This window comes from Pseudonaja textilis, chromosome 1 (assembly GCF_049901715.1).
Source record: "Pseudonaja textilis isolate UNSWEBS1 chromosome 1, rPseTex1.2, whole genome shotgun sequence".
NCBI lineage: Eukaryota > Metazoa > Chordata > Lepidosauria > Squamata > Elapidae > Pseudonaja > Pseudonaja textilis.
The window spans coordinates 166027782-166045028 of record NC_141990.1 but is presented as its reverse complement, the minus strand read 5'-3'; the positions used below and the strand labels follow the sequence as shown (position 1 = coordinate 166045028).

At 37.1% G+C, this 17247-nt stretch overlaps 1 protein-coding gene across 1 annotated transcript in view; it reads right to left on the bottom strand.

Annotated features, from left to right (window-relative positions):
* Positions 1-5747: 5747 nt before the first annotated feature.
* The window catches only part of KLF7 (KLF transcription factor 7), a 72284-nt gene continuing 60784 nt past the window's right edge, over positions 5748-17247 (bottom strand). Inside the window, exon 4 of the mRNA XM_026707781.2 lies at positions 5748-6572. Within this exon, the coding sequence (XP_026563566.1) occupies positions 6521-6572 (52 nt within the window). The 3' untranslated portion in view covers positions 5748-6520. The remainder of the gene's footprint in view (positions 6573-17247) is intronic.

The window sequence follows — 17247 nt, the reverse complement described above, 5'->3', positions numbered from 1 at the left end:
TACCTACTTTATTATTCCTTTGGATTTCTTTCTGAACTTTCTGAGAATCCAAATTGTTTGTTTGTCAGAACTGAAAAATAGGAGGGACGTGGCAATGCTGCTTGCTAATTCCATCCCTTCCCTGATAAAATTTAGGAAGGAGTTGGGACTGAGAACGACTTCTGGAATGGGTTACTGCAGACAACAGGACACACATGAGAGACACCTAACCTCTTTATTTGCCCTGTATGTACCTTCTCCCTTAGAAGGTTAAACATGTTCTCAATTCTTGTATTTTGCTGAGATCACAAGTTCAATGCATTCCATGCTGCCTCCCAATTCAATGCCTCAAGTCTGCATGTTTCCTTCCTGTCAAAAATATATACTTCACAAGAATAACCTTGCTTTAGAAGCAGCAAATGACTTGATTGTGAAGATTAGCAATAAAGCTCAGCTTTGGCTAACCTCAAATTGGGGTGAGACTCCAATTTTTCCTTCCCAATTCAAACTGAATGACTTCTGATTGTTGATTTGCAATTTTTCTCACATACCTCATGGCAGGGTAGAAAAAAGGGCAACTGCTTGACCAGCTGCTCAAGACATTTAAATATTTATTGTTCACTATCAAGTTTATGCACAATAATTAGAAGAGCTTATGCATCTGATAAGGGTCATGTGAGGAAAACAGACCCTGGCATGTCCATGATTCTGGATTTGGGGCAGTATTTCTCCTTACCAGGAATGAAATAATATATTAACCTGTCCATTCTATCCCCAGAAAAATTTACTTGTTATAACCATTTCATACAAGCATTTGTGCATCCAGGCCTTGTCCTATTACCCTCCAAGTGTGTCCATGGCATAATCCTAGCTCCAATGCAGAATTCCTCTAAGTGGAGATGACTCCTGAAGGAACCAGACATGAACAGAGCCCTATTATATCCCCACTGAAAGCACTACTCTGAGAGAGAAAGTGCAGAGAAAGCAACACAAGGCAAGGAAGGAGGTGGGCTGAAAACAACCCTACTGCTAACTTGTATAAATTTTTTTCCTAGTCTCTCTGCTCAGTCAATATTTGTGGTATTGTATCATGTTTTTAAAAATCCCTAATATTCTCTTCAAGTGGTGCTAATTTTGGGACAAAGTACTATTCTCAATATGGTACCATATACCATTTCAATTTGCTGAAGAAATCTTACAGTGTTCATTTGCTGATGATACACACTAGCATAATTGAAGTGTTGTTTAGTTTTTTCTTAGGACAGAGCAACTTCACATAAATTTCACTATATCCATGAAATTAAAAAAATAATAAATAATACAATGTCTATCAGGTAGTGAAGGATCAATAACAAATGAGTGCTTAAAAGCAGTGTTACAATTTTGGTGATCAGGGATTAGCAGATACAATGTTCAAAAATGCATAAAATACAAATAACAACGAATAACAATATACTGGATATACTGGACCAGATACATATTCTGGTCTGACCATACGGCCTTCAAGAGAACCATTTATTAGCCACAGGAACAGTAATACAATAAATGAAAATACTAAGTGACAGGAGTGTAAAAATATTACTTTCAGGAATGGCTTCTCAAATGGACCTATCAACCATGCTGATTTATTTATCCAGGTAATAATCTGTCACACAGGAATTAAAAAAAAGATGCCCAAGAAATTGTATGTTATATTGATAGGTGATTTTTGCACACTGCAGCCCTGATATAGATGATATAGATAGATGATATAGACAGAGCTAGATAGATGATAGATAGATGATAGATAGATAGATAGATAGATAGATAGATAGATAGATAGATAGATAGATAGATAGATAGATATAGATGATAGATAAATTTAATGTCACTTCCCTTCTTGTGGCATAAAACTCAGGGTGCTTTTGTAAACGTTTTTCTTCCCCAGTTTTCATTCTGTTTTCTCATGGTATACAATAAAGTAAAATTGTTCCAAATAAGCCCATTCTTACCACTGTCAGTAGTAAGGACCCTCACCAAATGAGACAGAAGTAGGGACTGTTGATTATTACATCAGGCAGAGTTGGATTTCACTTAATCTACATGGGCTTATATTTTAGATATTTTAGCACATGGACATAGAACCCAGGAGTGTACGCCTGCAATTTGGCCTTATGCCCAATCAACAAATTAAAATATAAACATAGTTCAATTTAAAAATATCAGTACACCAACTTTAACTTTCAAATCCAATAATATTTTAGTGTGCTTTTGAAATTACAACAGGTTAATACATTCTTGATACTTTCCCCCTATTGTTCGAGAGCTTTTAAGAAAAATGAAGCATTTGCTGTATCCCCACTGAGAAAGAGAGAGATCCTTGTTGCTGAAAGGGGATGGGAGTGAACTCTTGCTATTTCTGTGAAGATAGCCTCTATCTTATTTTAGCAAGGAAAGGCAAAATCCTTAACACATATACATTTATACATACACTCACACATACACATACACACACACACACATGGATGGCCCTCAATTATCATGGGGTCTACCAGAAATGTGTAGTACAAATTATCACATAGAGTATGCCATGCAATTAACCAATTCTAAATTTTCCAGAGCATACTGTAAACTGGCATACTGGAAACAGGATGCAGCCCACTGCTGTTGCTGAAGCAACAAGAATACTGCTCAAAGACAGGGCTGCCTGAATAAAATGCCTCATATTGCAGCTTGCTTTTGCCTGTATTTTCTATTCAAGTTTCCTTATATTAAATTAGGAAATTAGCTACTCTCTCTTGCCTTGCCATCTCCTCTCCTTGAGAGCATTAATAAAAACTGGGTGGTAGAACCCTGCCATCATTGCTATGTTATAAAATCCTTTTATAGGATGGTAAAAGCCAAGATAAGGTCTGATAAATTATGTAATTAGATCCTTGAAATATTTACATACACAGTCCCTCCATTTCTGTTGAATTTGTAATAGAAATACAGAGCCTACTAACAATCATTTTTGGTATGGCACAACCATCAGACACAATTTTCTTTTGATAAGAAGAAAAGAAAACCTCAAGTACAAATTACCATTTGTGTTTGCATTTCCCAAGGCTCATTGTCCAGAATTGTGCCTCCTCCTTCCTTCCTGCCTCCCACGCCAGTATAACTGGGATTGCAGACAGATCCTATCACTGCCAGTGGATGAGGTGGTTCACTGGGAAGTAAGAGGCTCCCACTGACAAATACTAATAGCCTTACAAACATTGCAAACTAGGGGCAGAGGCAGATTGCTAAACTGGGATTGATTTGCTGTACCAAGCTATAGGCTTCTGATTATTTATTTATTTATTTGGTGCTGCTGGCCAGCTAATAGACATATAATCTATAATGGAAACATAGCAACCTTATGCATCCACTATGGATCAGCCTCTCTTTCTGGTTCATCACCTCACAGGCTGAGAGTAGATCCCTTTCATATTTATTCAGGAAGAGCCCCTGTCTGATTTTAATTGGCTTAGTCCCAAATCTACTTTGAAGAGGGAGCAAGTTTTTTGCTCCCCAGATTGTTTCAAGTCCTATTAACAGAAAATTTTCTGATATCAATAAGAGATCGATGAACATAGTTCCTTTTGGTTTCTCTGGCTTCCCATTCACATCTCTTCTGATTATTTAAGAAAGCAAACTTATTTTAAATTTGTCCCTAACTCTTATAGTCTCAAATTCCATTCTAGATACAACAGAACTAAGTATTTTAGGCTATGGGTACTACTTAAGGACTATGTCATGACAGATACATATATATATATATATATATATATTTGTGTATGTGTGTGTGAGCATATATACACACACACAAATATATATATATATATATATATATACATACATACACACATCTATATACATACACACACAGAGATACATGCATGCACATTATGTGACTCTACAAGAAAACAAAAAATCTTGTCAGTAGAGATTTTTCAGCTAATACGTTGTCTAGATGTTCAGTCTTCTCTCTTCTCTGATATTCTAAAGCTGTCACATAATATTCCAATACCAAGTTACACAGTTTTCATATTCCCAGTGAACACCTTCCCAGAACAGAAAAGATGCAAACACAGTTAAAAAGAACCACAAGATTGTCAGCAAACAATGTTCCAAGATTTCTTCACCACAAATCTTTGGAATAAAACAGATCTTACCCTTATTCTTAAATCCTAATGTTAATTGCCTTTGTAAAGATTATTCAGGTTTTGGTCCATATCTCATCCCATCATTAAGGGCTAGACTTTGTATTTGCAATAGAAATGGTTGCTGATAGTCACAGTTTATGCAGGGATTCTGAGCCCAAGGGGTGTGTGTGGGGGGGGACTGTTTGGAACTTCAGTAGCTGACTGAAATTACAGATGGAAAGAAAACCCCAAGGGCTAAATATTATGAATCAGTGTCTGTACTTCCATTATATATTTGAAAATATAAAAAGTTATTTAAATGTTTCTACACCCTAAACATGAAGTAGGAAATTAGTGAACAGTCAACAAGTCAAAAACAGTCCAAAGTAGGGCAGTGAGCTAGTTTAGTGAGTGGAAGAGTAGCAACCAAGAGAGTTACAGGCCATTTTGTTTCTCAGCACATCTTGCAGGGATGGTCCCAAATTAACTATACACAACCATTCTGAATTACTATCTCTTTACCTGCATGAGAGATAGTTTGAAAAGGCAGTCTTTGGAATAGTGCCAGCTCCAACTAGCTAAAAATAAACATTATGCATATATAGAGGAAGGGGTGTGTGTGTGTGTGTGCGCGCATGTGCATAAGTACAGATTTTTTTTAATTTGACCACATCCATCAAACTATCTACAAGATCCAAGCATGAGCCTGATGCCTTCATTGTTCATTAAATAGTACAACCATTGCTTGAAGTGGACCCATGCATCTACTTGTTTTTGTTTAAATTAGTTGTTGTCCATGCTTACCAAAAAGCCAATCCTTTCATTCAACTGCATTGTGTTGGACAAGTGGGAATTACATCACCTTAATAAAATGGGAAAGGAGAATATAGGTAGGCATTTTCTTTTTTTAGAAAAAAATCATGTAGGAGACTAATATTAAAAGCAAGAGGTTCTCACTTTTCCACTCATAACTTACATGACTGAAAGTATTCTATAGATCTGCTAAACATATTTCTTTTGTGGGTGCCAGACACACATATATGTTACCACGTATTTCACCAGGTAAGAGGGCTAGCAACAACAAACAACCAGAATTGCTAACCATTTTTTTGTGAGTTGCCACAAGCATGCTCCCAATGGTGCAGAAGGAAAACCTGAAGTCATGCCTGAGTGAGAGAATCCAAGACAGGTATCCAGGTGTGTAAATGAGTTCTCAGAAACTTGGAGAAAAGGTTCAAGGCTTCAAATAAGCTTTCTTTCAAGTTTTCATTAGGTAATTAAATAGGAAGTCTGAACTATGGCAATATGGTGATGCCTCCAAAGATATACTGTGATCTTGCTCAGAGATTTCACTTGTCAACCATTATGCAATCATATCAGCAGTTTTCACAGTTCCTCTGTGCACATGATGTGCAATAACCAAATACCAAAATTAAAGGAACAAAACAATATGTTTCTCTCTCTCTCTCTGTGTGTGTGTGTGTGTGTGTGTGTGTATGTATATGTGTATGTATATATGTATGTATGTATGTGTGTGTGTGTGTGTGTGTGTGTTGTATATATATATATATATATATATATATATATATATATATATATATATATATATATATATATATATATATATATATATATATATCCTTGACAAAGTCCATAATAGCTGAAGCAAGAAAAGTGGTAGGTGTATCCTAGGATCGCTTCAGAGTGTACTGCCAATTAAGGCCATTGGTATTGACTTAAACAGATCTTGACAGCTCATTTCTTTGAAAAAAGAAAACGGAACAGATCAAGAAGTTTTTGAGGAATCTTGATGAATCATTGTATGTAAGGGTGCCTTAAAACAAAATCGGCAGAAAGGAACCAAGACAGTAACGTTTTGGCTACCAAACTGGAATTTGGTTTTTCTAGGTCATTAGTTTTCCTTCCAAAATTATTTCAAAATAAAAGTTAGTGCTACAAATATGCAAGTCCAAAATTAGTTTCCCCCTCCCCAGTTAAGTTGCACCAAAAAGCGAGTTACATATATGCTGCTTCTATGCTGTTCACCTGCAAGGAATCCTCTTCCATCTGTTTTGATTTCCATTGGCAATAAACAGGAGCAAAGTTTTTCAAGTTCTCAAGTACAATAAGCAACTGTGTCTTAAAGACTTCCCCTGCATCCCTTTTCCTAATCACATGTCTTCTGCCTTTCAGGTAGGCAAAGCATTGGAAACAGAAGAATGTACTGCTGAAAGCATGACAGCATTTAGTGCATATTGTATGTTTAGAAGTTTACATGTGATCATATTCTCTTCTTCTGGAAGGTGGCAAGAGACAGGCAATTGCGTTCCACCCTTCTCCCCATGACGCTACGGTCTAACTGCATCCGGGTCACATTGTATGTTCCCTATCATTTAGATGTGTCTCTTCATATGGAGGGCAAGGTGATCAGACCTTGAAAAACACCTGCAAAGTAAATACAAAAATAAAATCAGTATCAAAGACAATTTTATCTTTTGGATTTCACTTCTCAGTGTGTACAGTTTTTAATCAGCTAGAAAACTCTCTGCTTATTCCTGCATAATAAAACTGCAGAAATTGTAAAGCACCTGATAAACATGGTATGAGTAATAAATGAATACAAATTTAGCTGGCAATTTCAATTCTATTACATCCATTTCAGAATCTATCTTTTCAGCTCTCATGGTCATGGAAGAATCCTTAAGAAGAAAAATGGGCGAGACCATTTTATAATTTTGAAATGTGTATAGATCACTGTCTCCAGTGTAATTGCTCCATGATAACTTTAGTCAGTGGCTTATAATTGAAAAAGATGGCTGGAAAGAAATGCCCATCTAATCATAGTCTAGCCAGAAGAAAGCACGATAATCATTGAGGGGAAAAAAGACACAAACTTGGCCCCATATATGGAGAAGCCATTCTCAAACAATATGTAGTATTTTAAAGGTCCATTGTGTGATGATGATTTACAGACAGCTCCTACTCCAAAAAAATTGAGCCACTGAAATATTTTAAACAGTCTTCTATCAAGAGCAAAGCACTCAGAAATATGTATATGAATTCATAGTTCAAGCTGATATCACTCTTAAGAGCTTCATGTCACCAAGGATGAAATTATTTGGGCTGCAGAAATCCATATGGACACTAAATAGAAAAGAGAGAGATGGAAAACTATAACTCTTTGTTGTCATTTAGCAGTCATCTGGATTTTGGTAGCCCAGCCATGGTAGTTCTATACAAAAGAACTATGATGATTTATGTGCTCAGCACAAACTTCGCCCCAATAACTGCTTTTTTCATTCCATGTCCTCCTGATGTTGTTGAAGTCTTAATCCATATCTGAGGCAACTTAAAGTCATCCTCAGTTGTTCCAGCTTTAAAAGAATGTTTTTACTCTTCTCTCAATAGAGAATGTACAATCTGGCACACTTCACTGACCATCTGACAGCCGACATGGTTGGTAGCTGGGATCAACCCTGCCCCTTTTAACACAGCCCTCCATTCTGGTTTCTTGGCACTGTGGTTTAACTTTGGGACAGATGGGGCATCTGACCTCCATCTTGTTAACACCTGGATTGCGCTTTCCAATAGTGCTCATCAGATTTTAGGTGGACTCTTTATACAAACTTGTTTCATACTTCTTCTGAAAAGAGCAACAAACTTATTTTTAAACACACATTTCATACTCTTCTGAAAGAACGCCAGTCCTTTATTGCACAGAAGATAGGAAAGAGTACTAGGTATTATCAGATGTGTCTAATAACCATTGGGTGCATTACTGGTTTTCATTTATGCTCTCCAGAGAATTTTGTGTAATCATATTTTTTACCATTTTTTTATTATCTCTGATGACTTATGCAAGAGTTCTACAACTATTATACTAATCAGGCAAAGCTCCCAGGATCAGTTTTATGAAGCCATACTTTCCACCTCTTTTTTGTCATGTCATGTTTGATTTAGTGGGAATGTGATTTTCTTTACTCAATTTTGGCTTTGGCAGCTCCTGGTGTCACAATGATGGCTGTTGTTATTATCTGCATGGCAAATATAATTGAATAGATCTGCATGGCTGCTCTAAACACTTGTTCTCCTTGGCTCTTTAGGGCTACTTTCAGATATTACCAAGCCTGGTCAGAACTGACTCCTTGGTCCCTTGTAGCAATGATCATGATTTGCTATCAATCATTCCCTTCCACTTCATCCTGAAACATATCCAACCCCATTTGCCTTTTACCTATTTTATGAAAAAAAATAATCTTATACCCATTCCTTTATGATAGCGCTCATAAAGATACTGACAGACAAGGAAGAGGCGAGAGAAGAATTGGAAGGAATATGGAGACAGCTTCCTTATTTTCCACACTGCTCGAATGCATGCCATCTGTTTGGTCGAGTAATTTCACAGATTTACATTTACCTAAAATGTATCCCAGAGCTGCCTACATTCACCACAAACCAGAGGTGGTATCCAGCAGGTTCTGACCAGTTCTGGAGAACCGGTAGCGGAAAGTTTGAGTAGTTCGGAGAACCAGCAAATACCACCTCTGACTGGAGATTTTACAGCATCCTTCCCCTGCCACGCTCACCAAGCCACTCCCACAGAACCGGTAGCAAGAAAATTTGAATCCCACCACTGCCACAAACCACTCCATTTTGAGGAGAATGAGAGGTGGTTGTTTTCCCATGAGCAAGTAATATTTGGTGGAAGTGAAGCCAGGGGAATCTTCGAACCCATTTCCTTAATTCGGCTTGCTCTATGTAAATAATGGCAGTGCCGCTCATCAATCTTGTTATTGTGGCAGAATGAAGTTTGGCAATGTGGTCAGCACATTTTTATGCTGGCATACATTTTTGCCAGCTGAAAGATAAATGGCTAGTGCTTCAAACACAGTTATGAGGAAAAGCTTGTCCATTATTGGTTGGTTCTCATTAAGATAGTGTCGAAAGGATAGGAGGCCATAACAGTCTACACCAAAAGATAGTGTAGAAAGGATAGGAGGCTATAACAGTCACACCAAATTGACTACACAAACCAAAAATTTTTACCTTCCCTACCAGTGAATCCAAAACAAAGGAATTAGCTAGGACTTGGTCATGATATTTAGTCATGACACAAATGATTTAGAATGCTTATGCAAAAGAAAAAGAAAAAAAAGTCAAAGCACACTGAAATGAAGAGTTAGTATGAACAGCCAAGTATTCATTGCAGTTAAATTTAATTTTTTTAAAAAGCACCTTTAATTTTCAATAATAATGTCTATTTACAATTTCTAAAAAACAAACCTGATTGTGAGCTGTATGCATATTTCTATTTGCTAAAATATTGTATTTCATTCAGGAGCAAGCTAGGATGTAAAGTGCTCTCCCCTCCTATTTCCCACCCCACAACAACCTTATGAGGTAGGAGGGAGTGAGGGAGTGAGTGGTTCAAAGTCATCCAAGTCAACCAGCGCTGCAGGTTGTTCTGAGGACCAGCTGGGGGAGTTCCATACTGGAAGTGGCTGCAGGACTGATGGCAGAGTCCACCTCACTTCCCCTTACTCTCTACTCTCCATCCATCCATTTTTTGTTATCAGATTTATGTATTCTTGGATTCTTTTTCACTATTTATTTTATTGTTCTATTACTTCTGTTTTGTTTACACTCTTTACATTTCTTCCTTTTTTATTATTGTAAACTGCCTAGAGTAGTCCCAGTGAGATAGGCAGCAAATAAATTTAACCAACCAACCAACAAATAAATTCAATAATCTTTTGTGACTGAAGGAGGATCAGAATCTGACTCATTCCATGCCTAATCCAAATTTAACAGCTATACTAAACTGACTTTCTATATGCTGGATATAACATACAGGTAGTCCTCAACTTACAACCACAATTGAACCAAAAATTTCGGTGGCTAAGTGAGACAGTTGTTAAGTGTATTTTGCTCCATTTTATGAACTTTCTTACCACAGTTGTTAAGTGAATCACTGCAGTTGTTCAATTAGTAACATAGCTGTTAAGTGAATCTGGCTTCCTCATTAAGTTTAATTGTCAGAAGGTCGCAAAAGGGGATTACGTGACCCCAGGACACTGCAACAATCACAAATATGAACCAGCTGCCAAGCATTTGAATTTTGATCACGTGGCCATGGGGATGCTATAATGATCATTAGTGTGAAAAATGGTCATAAGTCTTTTTAGTTCAGTGCTGTTGTAACCCTGAATGGGCACTAAATGAATTATGTAAATTGAGAACTACTTGTAATTTTTATTGAAAAGATGTAACTGCTACTGTAAGTACATATATCTTGCTCCTCACACTTGAATTTTACTGAAAGAAGGAAAGAAACAGGGCAAGGCACTAAGTCCAAGTATCACAGAAGAAGATGCCTCACAGTTCTGAACAAGTGGATTGTAACTCCCATCAGAAGTTCCGAAGGTCCAGGCTGAGATACCGTAGCATCACTGCTGTTATACAGAAAAGTTAAATGTCAGAGACACACATGGTCTCTTGTTACTCCAATTTTAAGAATTGGGATTGATTAGTACAACTTATTTAAAGGCTAGGAGCTTAAAAAGTCTCTGGGAACAGCAAGAAACTGGAATCATTTCCATGGCAGATCAACTTTTTATATTGCTGTTTTGATTCCAAGCCATGTTGGTCTGCTTGAAAACCTCCAATCTTCACTTGGACCTTACAATATTTTCTGCTCTGACTTACAGAATTTTGGCCAATTGTACAGAACTTGGAACATCCTGAACTTTGGGCATGTCTGGGGCTAAGACTCTTTGATTCCTTGTGAGTGCCCATACAATTTTGATCTTGAACTGTTAATGACTTTGCTATTAGCATGCCTTGACAATCAATCAATCAATCAGAATAGAACTGGAAGGGACCTCAGATGTCTTCTAGTCCAACCCCCTGCTCAAGCAGGAGACCCTGTACTATTTCAGATAGGCGGCTGTCCAGACTTTTCTTAAAAACCTCCAGTGATGAAGCACCTATAACTTCTGAAGACAAGCTGTTCCACTGGTTAATTATCCTCACCACTAGAAAGTTTCTCCTTAATTCCAAGTTGCTTCTCTCCTTGATTGGTTTCCATTCATTGTTTCTTATCTTGTGATGCTTTAGAAAATATGTTGATCCCCTCTTCTTTGTCGTAGTCCCTGATATACTGGAATACTGGTACCATGGCACCCCTAATCCTTCTTTTCTCTAGACTGGCCACACTCAATTCCTGCCACCATTCTTCACATATTTTTGTCTCCAGGCCCTTAATCATCTTAGTTGCTCTTCTTTGCACTTTTTCTAAAGTCTCAAAAAAAAGTTTCTAATGTGGTTGCAGTATTTCAGGTCTGGTCTTACTAAGGATTTATTAAGTGGTACTAATACTTCACGTAATTTTGATTCTATGCCTCTGTTTATACAACCAAGGATTGTATTAGCTTTTATAGCTGCTGCCACAGACTGCTGGCTCATATTTAAGTGATTGTCCACTAGGACTCCAAGATCCCTCTCACAGTTACTTTTTTGAGCTAGGTTTTGCCTAATCTGTTGTTGTACCTTTGTCCTGCCTAGGTGTAAACCCTTGCTTTTCTCCACATTAAATTTCATATTGTTGGGTAGGGCCCATTGTTCAAGTCTCTCAAGTCTTCTGGGGTATTGGCTATTCCTGCCAGCTTAGTGTTATCTGCAAATTTGATGATTTCCCCTTCTATTCCCTCATTTAAGTCATTTATGAAGACATTAAAGAGTATTGGACCTAAAATGGAACCCCACTCCTTACTTCCCTCCATGTAGATGTGGTGCCATTAAGGTACAATTTCAGTGATAGGATTCAAATTTTTTTACTACTGTGGGTATGGCTTGGTGGGCATGGCAGGGAAAGGCTACTGCAAAATCTCCACTCCCTCCCCACTTCTACGGGAAGGTTACTGCAAAATCCCATTCCCTCACCACCCCACTAATCTGCTTTCCAGCTCCATTCTCCTGTACAGGGAAACAAAAGAAGACCCAGCCAATCAGCTGGGACTCAGGAGGCAGAGACTAGATGGGGGTGGGGCCACTCAGAAGTGGTATTTGCCGGCTCTCTGAACTACTCCAACTTTCTGCTACCGGTTCTCCAGGACTGGTCAGAACCTGCTGAATACGCCTCTGTACGGTTTGTCAACCAGTTACAAATATATCTGGTGGTTATGCTGTCTATCCCACATTTTTCTAGTTTACAAAAAAATATATGACGGTATTCATGCACAAATTCCCCTCTCCCATAGATTAAGTTTTGTATCCAAGACCTCTACCATGAAAGAAAAAGAAGCAGTCTGCTTGACTATGCTGCACTGTATATATGCAGCCATGATCACAAATTGCCATCAAGCTTTTTCAGAATCCCCAGAATAAAGTGTACTAGAAGAAAACAAAAGAGTAACGAAGACTTTTTATAAACTAATTAGAAATTAAATATATAAATAAATCCCTGAAAAACAGTAGAAAATTATCCAGCAAATCAACTAGCAGATCTAGATCAATCAACTGCCCATATCTGAATGTGTAGCCTTATTGGTAAGAGGAAAACCATCAAGCTTAAGAGCTAGTTTACCTTTATACTGAGTGCTAGCTCAGAAAATGGCTCAGATGTTGCAACAATACTTATAGAGCCTCCGGACTGTCCTTTGCTGATAAAATTGTACTACTGCAATTCTATTTTAATCTTATTATATTTTCTTGTAGACTTTCCTCTCTTGTTTTATCCACACAATTCTGAAAGATGGATTGGATTCAAGTAAATGACCTAAGCTTGCATTTACCAGGTGCCTCCACTGGGGTTTGGATGGCATAAGAGATAGTAGACATGGTGAGCTGCAAAACAGTTGTGACAGTTAACAGCAGCACTAGCAATTGTAGTGGTAACATTTTAAATAGCTGATATAGCAATAGCACTTAGACTTATATACTACTTTATAGTGCTTTACAGCCCTCTCAAAGTGATTTACAGAGTCTATTGCCCCCAACAATCTGGGTCCTCATTTTACCCACCTCGGAAGGATGGAAGGCTGAGTCAACCTTGAACCTGGTGGGCTTTGATCTGCCAAATTGCAGTAGGAGTAGCTTGCAGTACTGCACTCTAACCACTGTGCCACTGGGGCTCATATGCTGTTGACTTGACAAATATGTTGCATGTATCTAACAATAGTGTTGTGATCTAGTAAGTAATGCCGCAAATAAATAAGCATAACCTGATAAAGAGCAACTATTCTATCAGTAGCAATTACAAGTTAATATATGCAATCTGCAACAGCTGTTACAATGCAGGGATGAAATATACCATACAGAAGTGGTATTCAGCAGGTTCTAACCAGTTCTGGAGAACCGGTAGTTGAAATTTTGAGTAGTTTGGAGAGCCGGTAAATGCCACCTCTGTTTGGCCCCACCACTATCTATTTGCTGCCTCCCAAGTCCCAGCTGATCAGAGTCCCAGCTGATCGGCTGGGACTTCTTTTGTTGCCCTGCACAGAAGAACAGAGCTGGAAAGGAAGTTAGTGGGGTGTGGAGGGAATGGGATTTTGCAGTAATCTTCCCCCAGGGAGGGAATGGAGTTTTTACAGTATCCCTCCCCTGCCATGCCCACCAAGCCACATCCACAGATCCGGTAGTAAAAAAAAAATTGAATCCCACCACTGATACCATCACACCAAAGCAACAGTGGTTTCGAAGGCAATGGGAAACCACTGAGCTATGAAAAATCACCATGGTTGAAAACAAGTATATGAACATGAAAGGACAAAGTAGCATTGTGGTCACAAACCTCTATTCGGAGGCAGAATTCAAGAAGAAGAAAAGAATGTGTCAGGTTTGGAGCTAGGATTCCCCAGAAAACATGTGGAATTTAATTAACATCACTATACTCCACTAAAAAAGGAAGGAAGATTCTGATCTAGAAAATGAAATGAAAAAGAGAGCAAAAAATGGAATGAAGAAATCTTGAGAATAATTGCCTAGCTCATTCTAAAGCAATTGAAAATATAAGAAGACAAAGTCACTCTCTTACCATATATTTTGGAAACTAGCCTAGTCCATTAAAATGGAATGTATGTCAGTGGGGGAGAAGGAAAGGACCAATCAGAATCAACTTTCTCTTATCCTCATATCAGTCTATGTGTCTCTGACACTACAATCTAAAAGGACCACTATCCTAAGAGGAAATGTAAGGTATTTTGAATGGCAAAATGTGACATATATCCATATCAAGTTTTCAAATATAAATGTATTATAAATATCCACTTAACACAAAATATTCTTCTTAAATAATACAGTTGAAATCTTCTTGGGGATGCAGAATTAGTGTGGTTTTCCCATACTCGTTACTGTAGAATACAGATATCAGTATTATCAACAAATCAATTAACACTGTGATAAAGTAACACTTCACGGATTGATTGTAGCAATGAAAAGGTTGGGATGAATTGAATTCTTATAATGTGTCTAGATTCCTCTTAAGAATAAAGATTAACAAAAAAGTTCCAGTTCAAGAATACAATTTTCTGGCTGTTCCAATTTAGTATTATTTTCACCAACATCAATGAAATGGCAATTGTCTGAGTATTCTTCCATTGCTCCTAAAGCAGAGAAAGAAAGTATTTCTTTAGTTAACCAAATTAAGTAAAGCTTAATTTTTGTTAAGTTTGTTATGGGAAAACTAAGTATAGTCAAGAATCCAGAGATAAAAAGTAAAGAAAAGCAGTGCAAGCAGATTAACAGCAGGAGGAGGACAATTAATTGGTAATGCAAAAGACCTCAGAAGAGAGATGTGAAAAAAGATCAGATTTCTTTCCTTTTTAAGAAGCAGGAGACTGGTTCTTTCAAATGCATGGGTTTTGGCAATCTCATGTGCTTATGAGGGAAACAGAGGTTTGATTGTATTATAAACATTTTCTTATTATAGCAATGGACTTCGGGCTGTATGAAAATGGATGGATAATTGTTAAGTTTGGGAAATGAGAGGCTGAACCAGAGCAGGAGTGCAACAATACTTTATTATAGCAATAAAGGACTGACCGTGCTTGCCAAGCCTGGAACTGGCTCGCAGCGATCAGCAACTGGTTGGACCCCGCAGCCTGCTTTTATAGCTGGCTGCTGGGGAGAACCAACCAATGAGTGAGGGGGAAAAACGCCCCCGCAAAGTGAATGGACCTGAGTGAGAACTCCTAGAGTTCCAAGGACATAACAATAATTTTCTAAAATCTGCCCAGAAAGCTACATTTATAAATAGGATTTTAAAACATGTCAAAGCCAGATGTAGCTATATTATTTGATTAGTCCCCTCAGTAGGACCTTGGTTTTAGACTGGGCATAGTCAGTATTTCCAATTAGGTAGTCTACAGCTTTTTTCGCAAAGACAGACCTATTATGTTTTTATTACCCAAAATCTATTAAAGGTTTTATTTTATCAGCAATATGCCAGGATAATTAAAGTAAACAATGAAGTAAGTTTTCAATTTTAGATTTCAAAAATATCAAGGACTTTAATAACTTCTTGCATAACCTCTTACTTACATATGTGAGTTCCTAAAGCTAAATAATAAGTATACAGTTGTATATTCATATAATATTAATGTGTGAGATTTATATCCTGCCTTTTATTCAGCTATTATATAGCTTTCTCACCTCTCCCTACAAATAACCAGTGAAACATGTTGGGCTGTGAAGGAGTAACTGACCCAAAGTCGCTCTGTGACCATCTGTGCTTCACTGCTCTAGATTAAGAAAAAGTATGTGTGTGTGTTTGTGTCTGTTTGCATCACATGGAGAGAAATTCATAATTATCTTCATCTCACAGGTAATGAAACAATTTTGGGTTTTGCTTTTGTATTTTATTATTTTATTTATTTCTCGTTTTGCTTCATACTTCATACTGGAGTTAATTGTTAAATCAAGAACATTTTACACTTTTCCTTTTATTTATTACAGCATTTCCTATTACTGCTTTGATCAAAATCTGTGTCCTTGTTAACTTATTCATAATTTTATTTTTGTGGTTGTAACTGCATAATTAGCAGTTGTTATTTAGTCCTTTGAAGCTTTGCATATCCACACTTGCTACACTGAAACAAGATTTCAGTATAAGCAGAAAAGGTTCTCCTTGGATCTGTGTTTTTGACTACAATGACAGATGGACTTTTGCACATATTCACAATTTTTTTTTAGTTTTACTATGCATGATTTGAAAATATGCAACTGCAAGGCAGAAGTGGATAATAAGGCTGACCTATACTTTGAATTCTTAATATTTCAAGATGCAACCTTTTTAAATATGGCTTTTTATTTCTTTTGGTGCTTTTGATTAAAAATACAAACCAAAACGCCTGCCATTTTATGTATCTGATTTGGAGGCTGATAATTTACTTTAAGACTTTACTTTAAGCATTTGTTAATATGTTTCCCCCCAGTTTTTCAGTTTTTCACCTTAGCGAAAAAGTAGACAATCTTTGGGACTAACGGACATATTTTGAAAGCATGTTATAGATGAACTTTATTAGACAAATATAAAATGGCTGACATTAGGCAGCATTCACAGAGACACACAGGGATAAAAACATCCATTTTTCTGTAATAGTATTGTGGATGGTTGTTTTAAACACCACCACCTCTTGTCACAGGTCACTCTCAGGAAGCCAGCATTTTGTTTTGCTATTCATGTTTTTCTTTTCAGATAATTAAGGAATTTTGAAAAGGTGGCAGTGGGAGGGGGTAGAATATGATGCAACATCCCTGGATACTGCACTGCCTGTTCTTGCTTAAATTCATTCCATCCAGTTTGCACATATTTGCAACAATTCCATTGTTTCTATAAATACTGTAAGGATTTCTCTGAATTTTTTCCCCAATATCTGAATTTTTTCTATAATTGTATTTTTCCTAATACATATAATTCAAATAGCTGTTCTTCATTTAATAGATCTATTCCATAAAAATACATTTATACACATTCCCTATTTTATTAAATTTTCTGTATATTTGTATATATAAGGGAAATGGGAGGTTTAAAAGTAGGATAAACAAACAAACAAGCAAACAAAATTGCTTGTGCAAAAAATTTGGCATTACATAATTTTGAGGCAAATGCCAAAAGGCAACT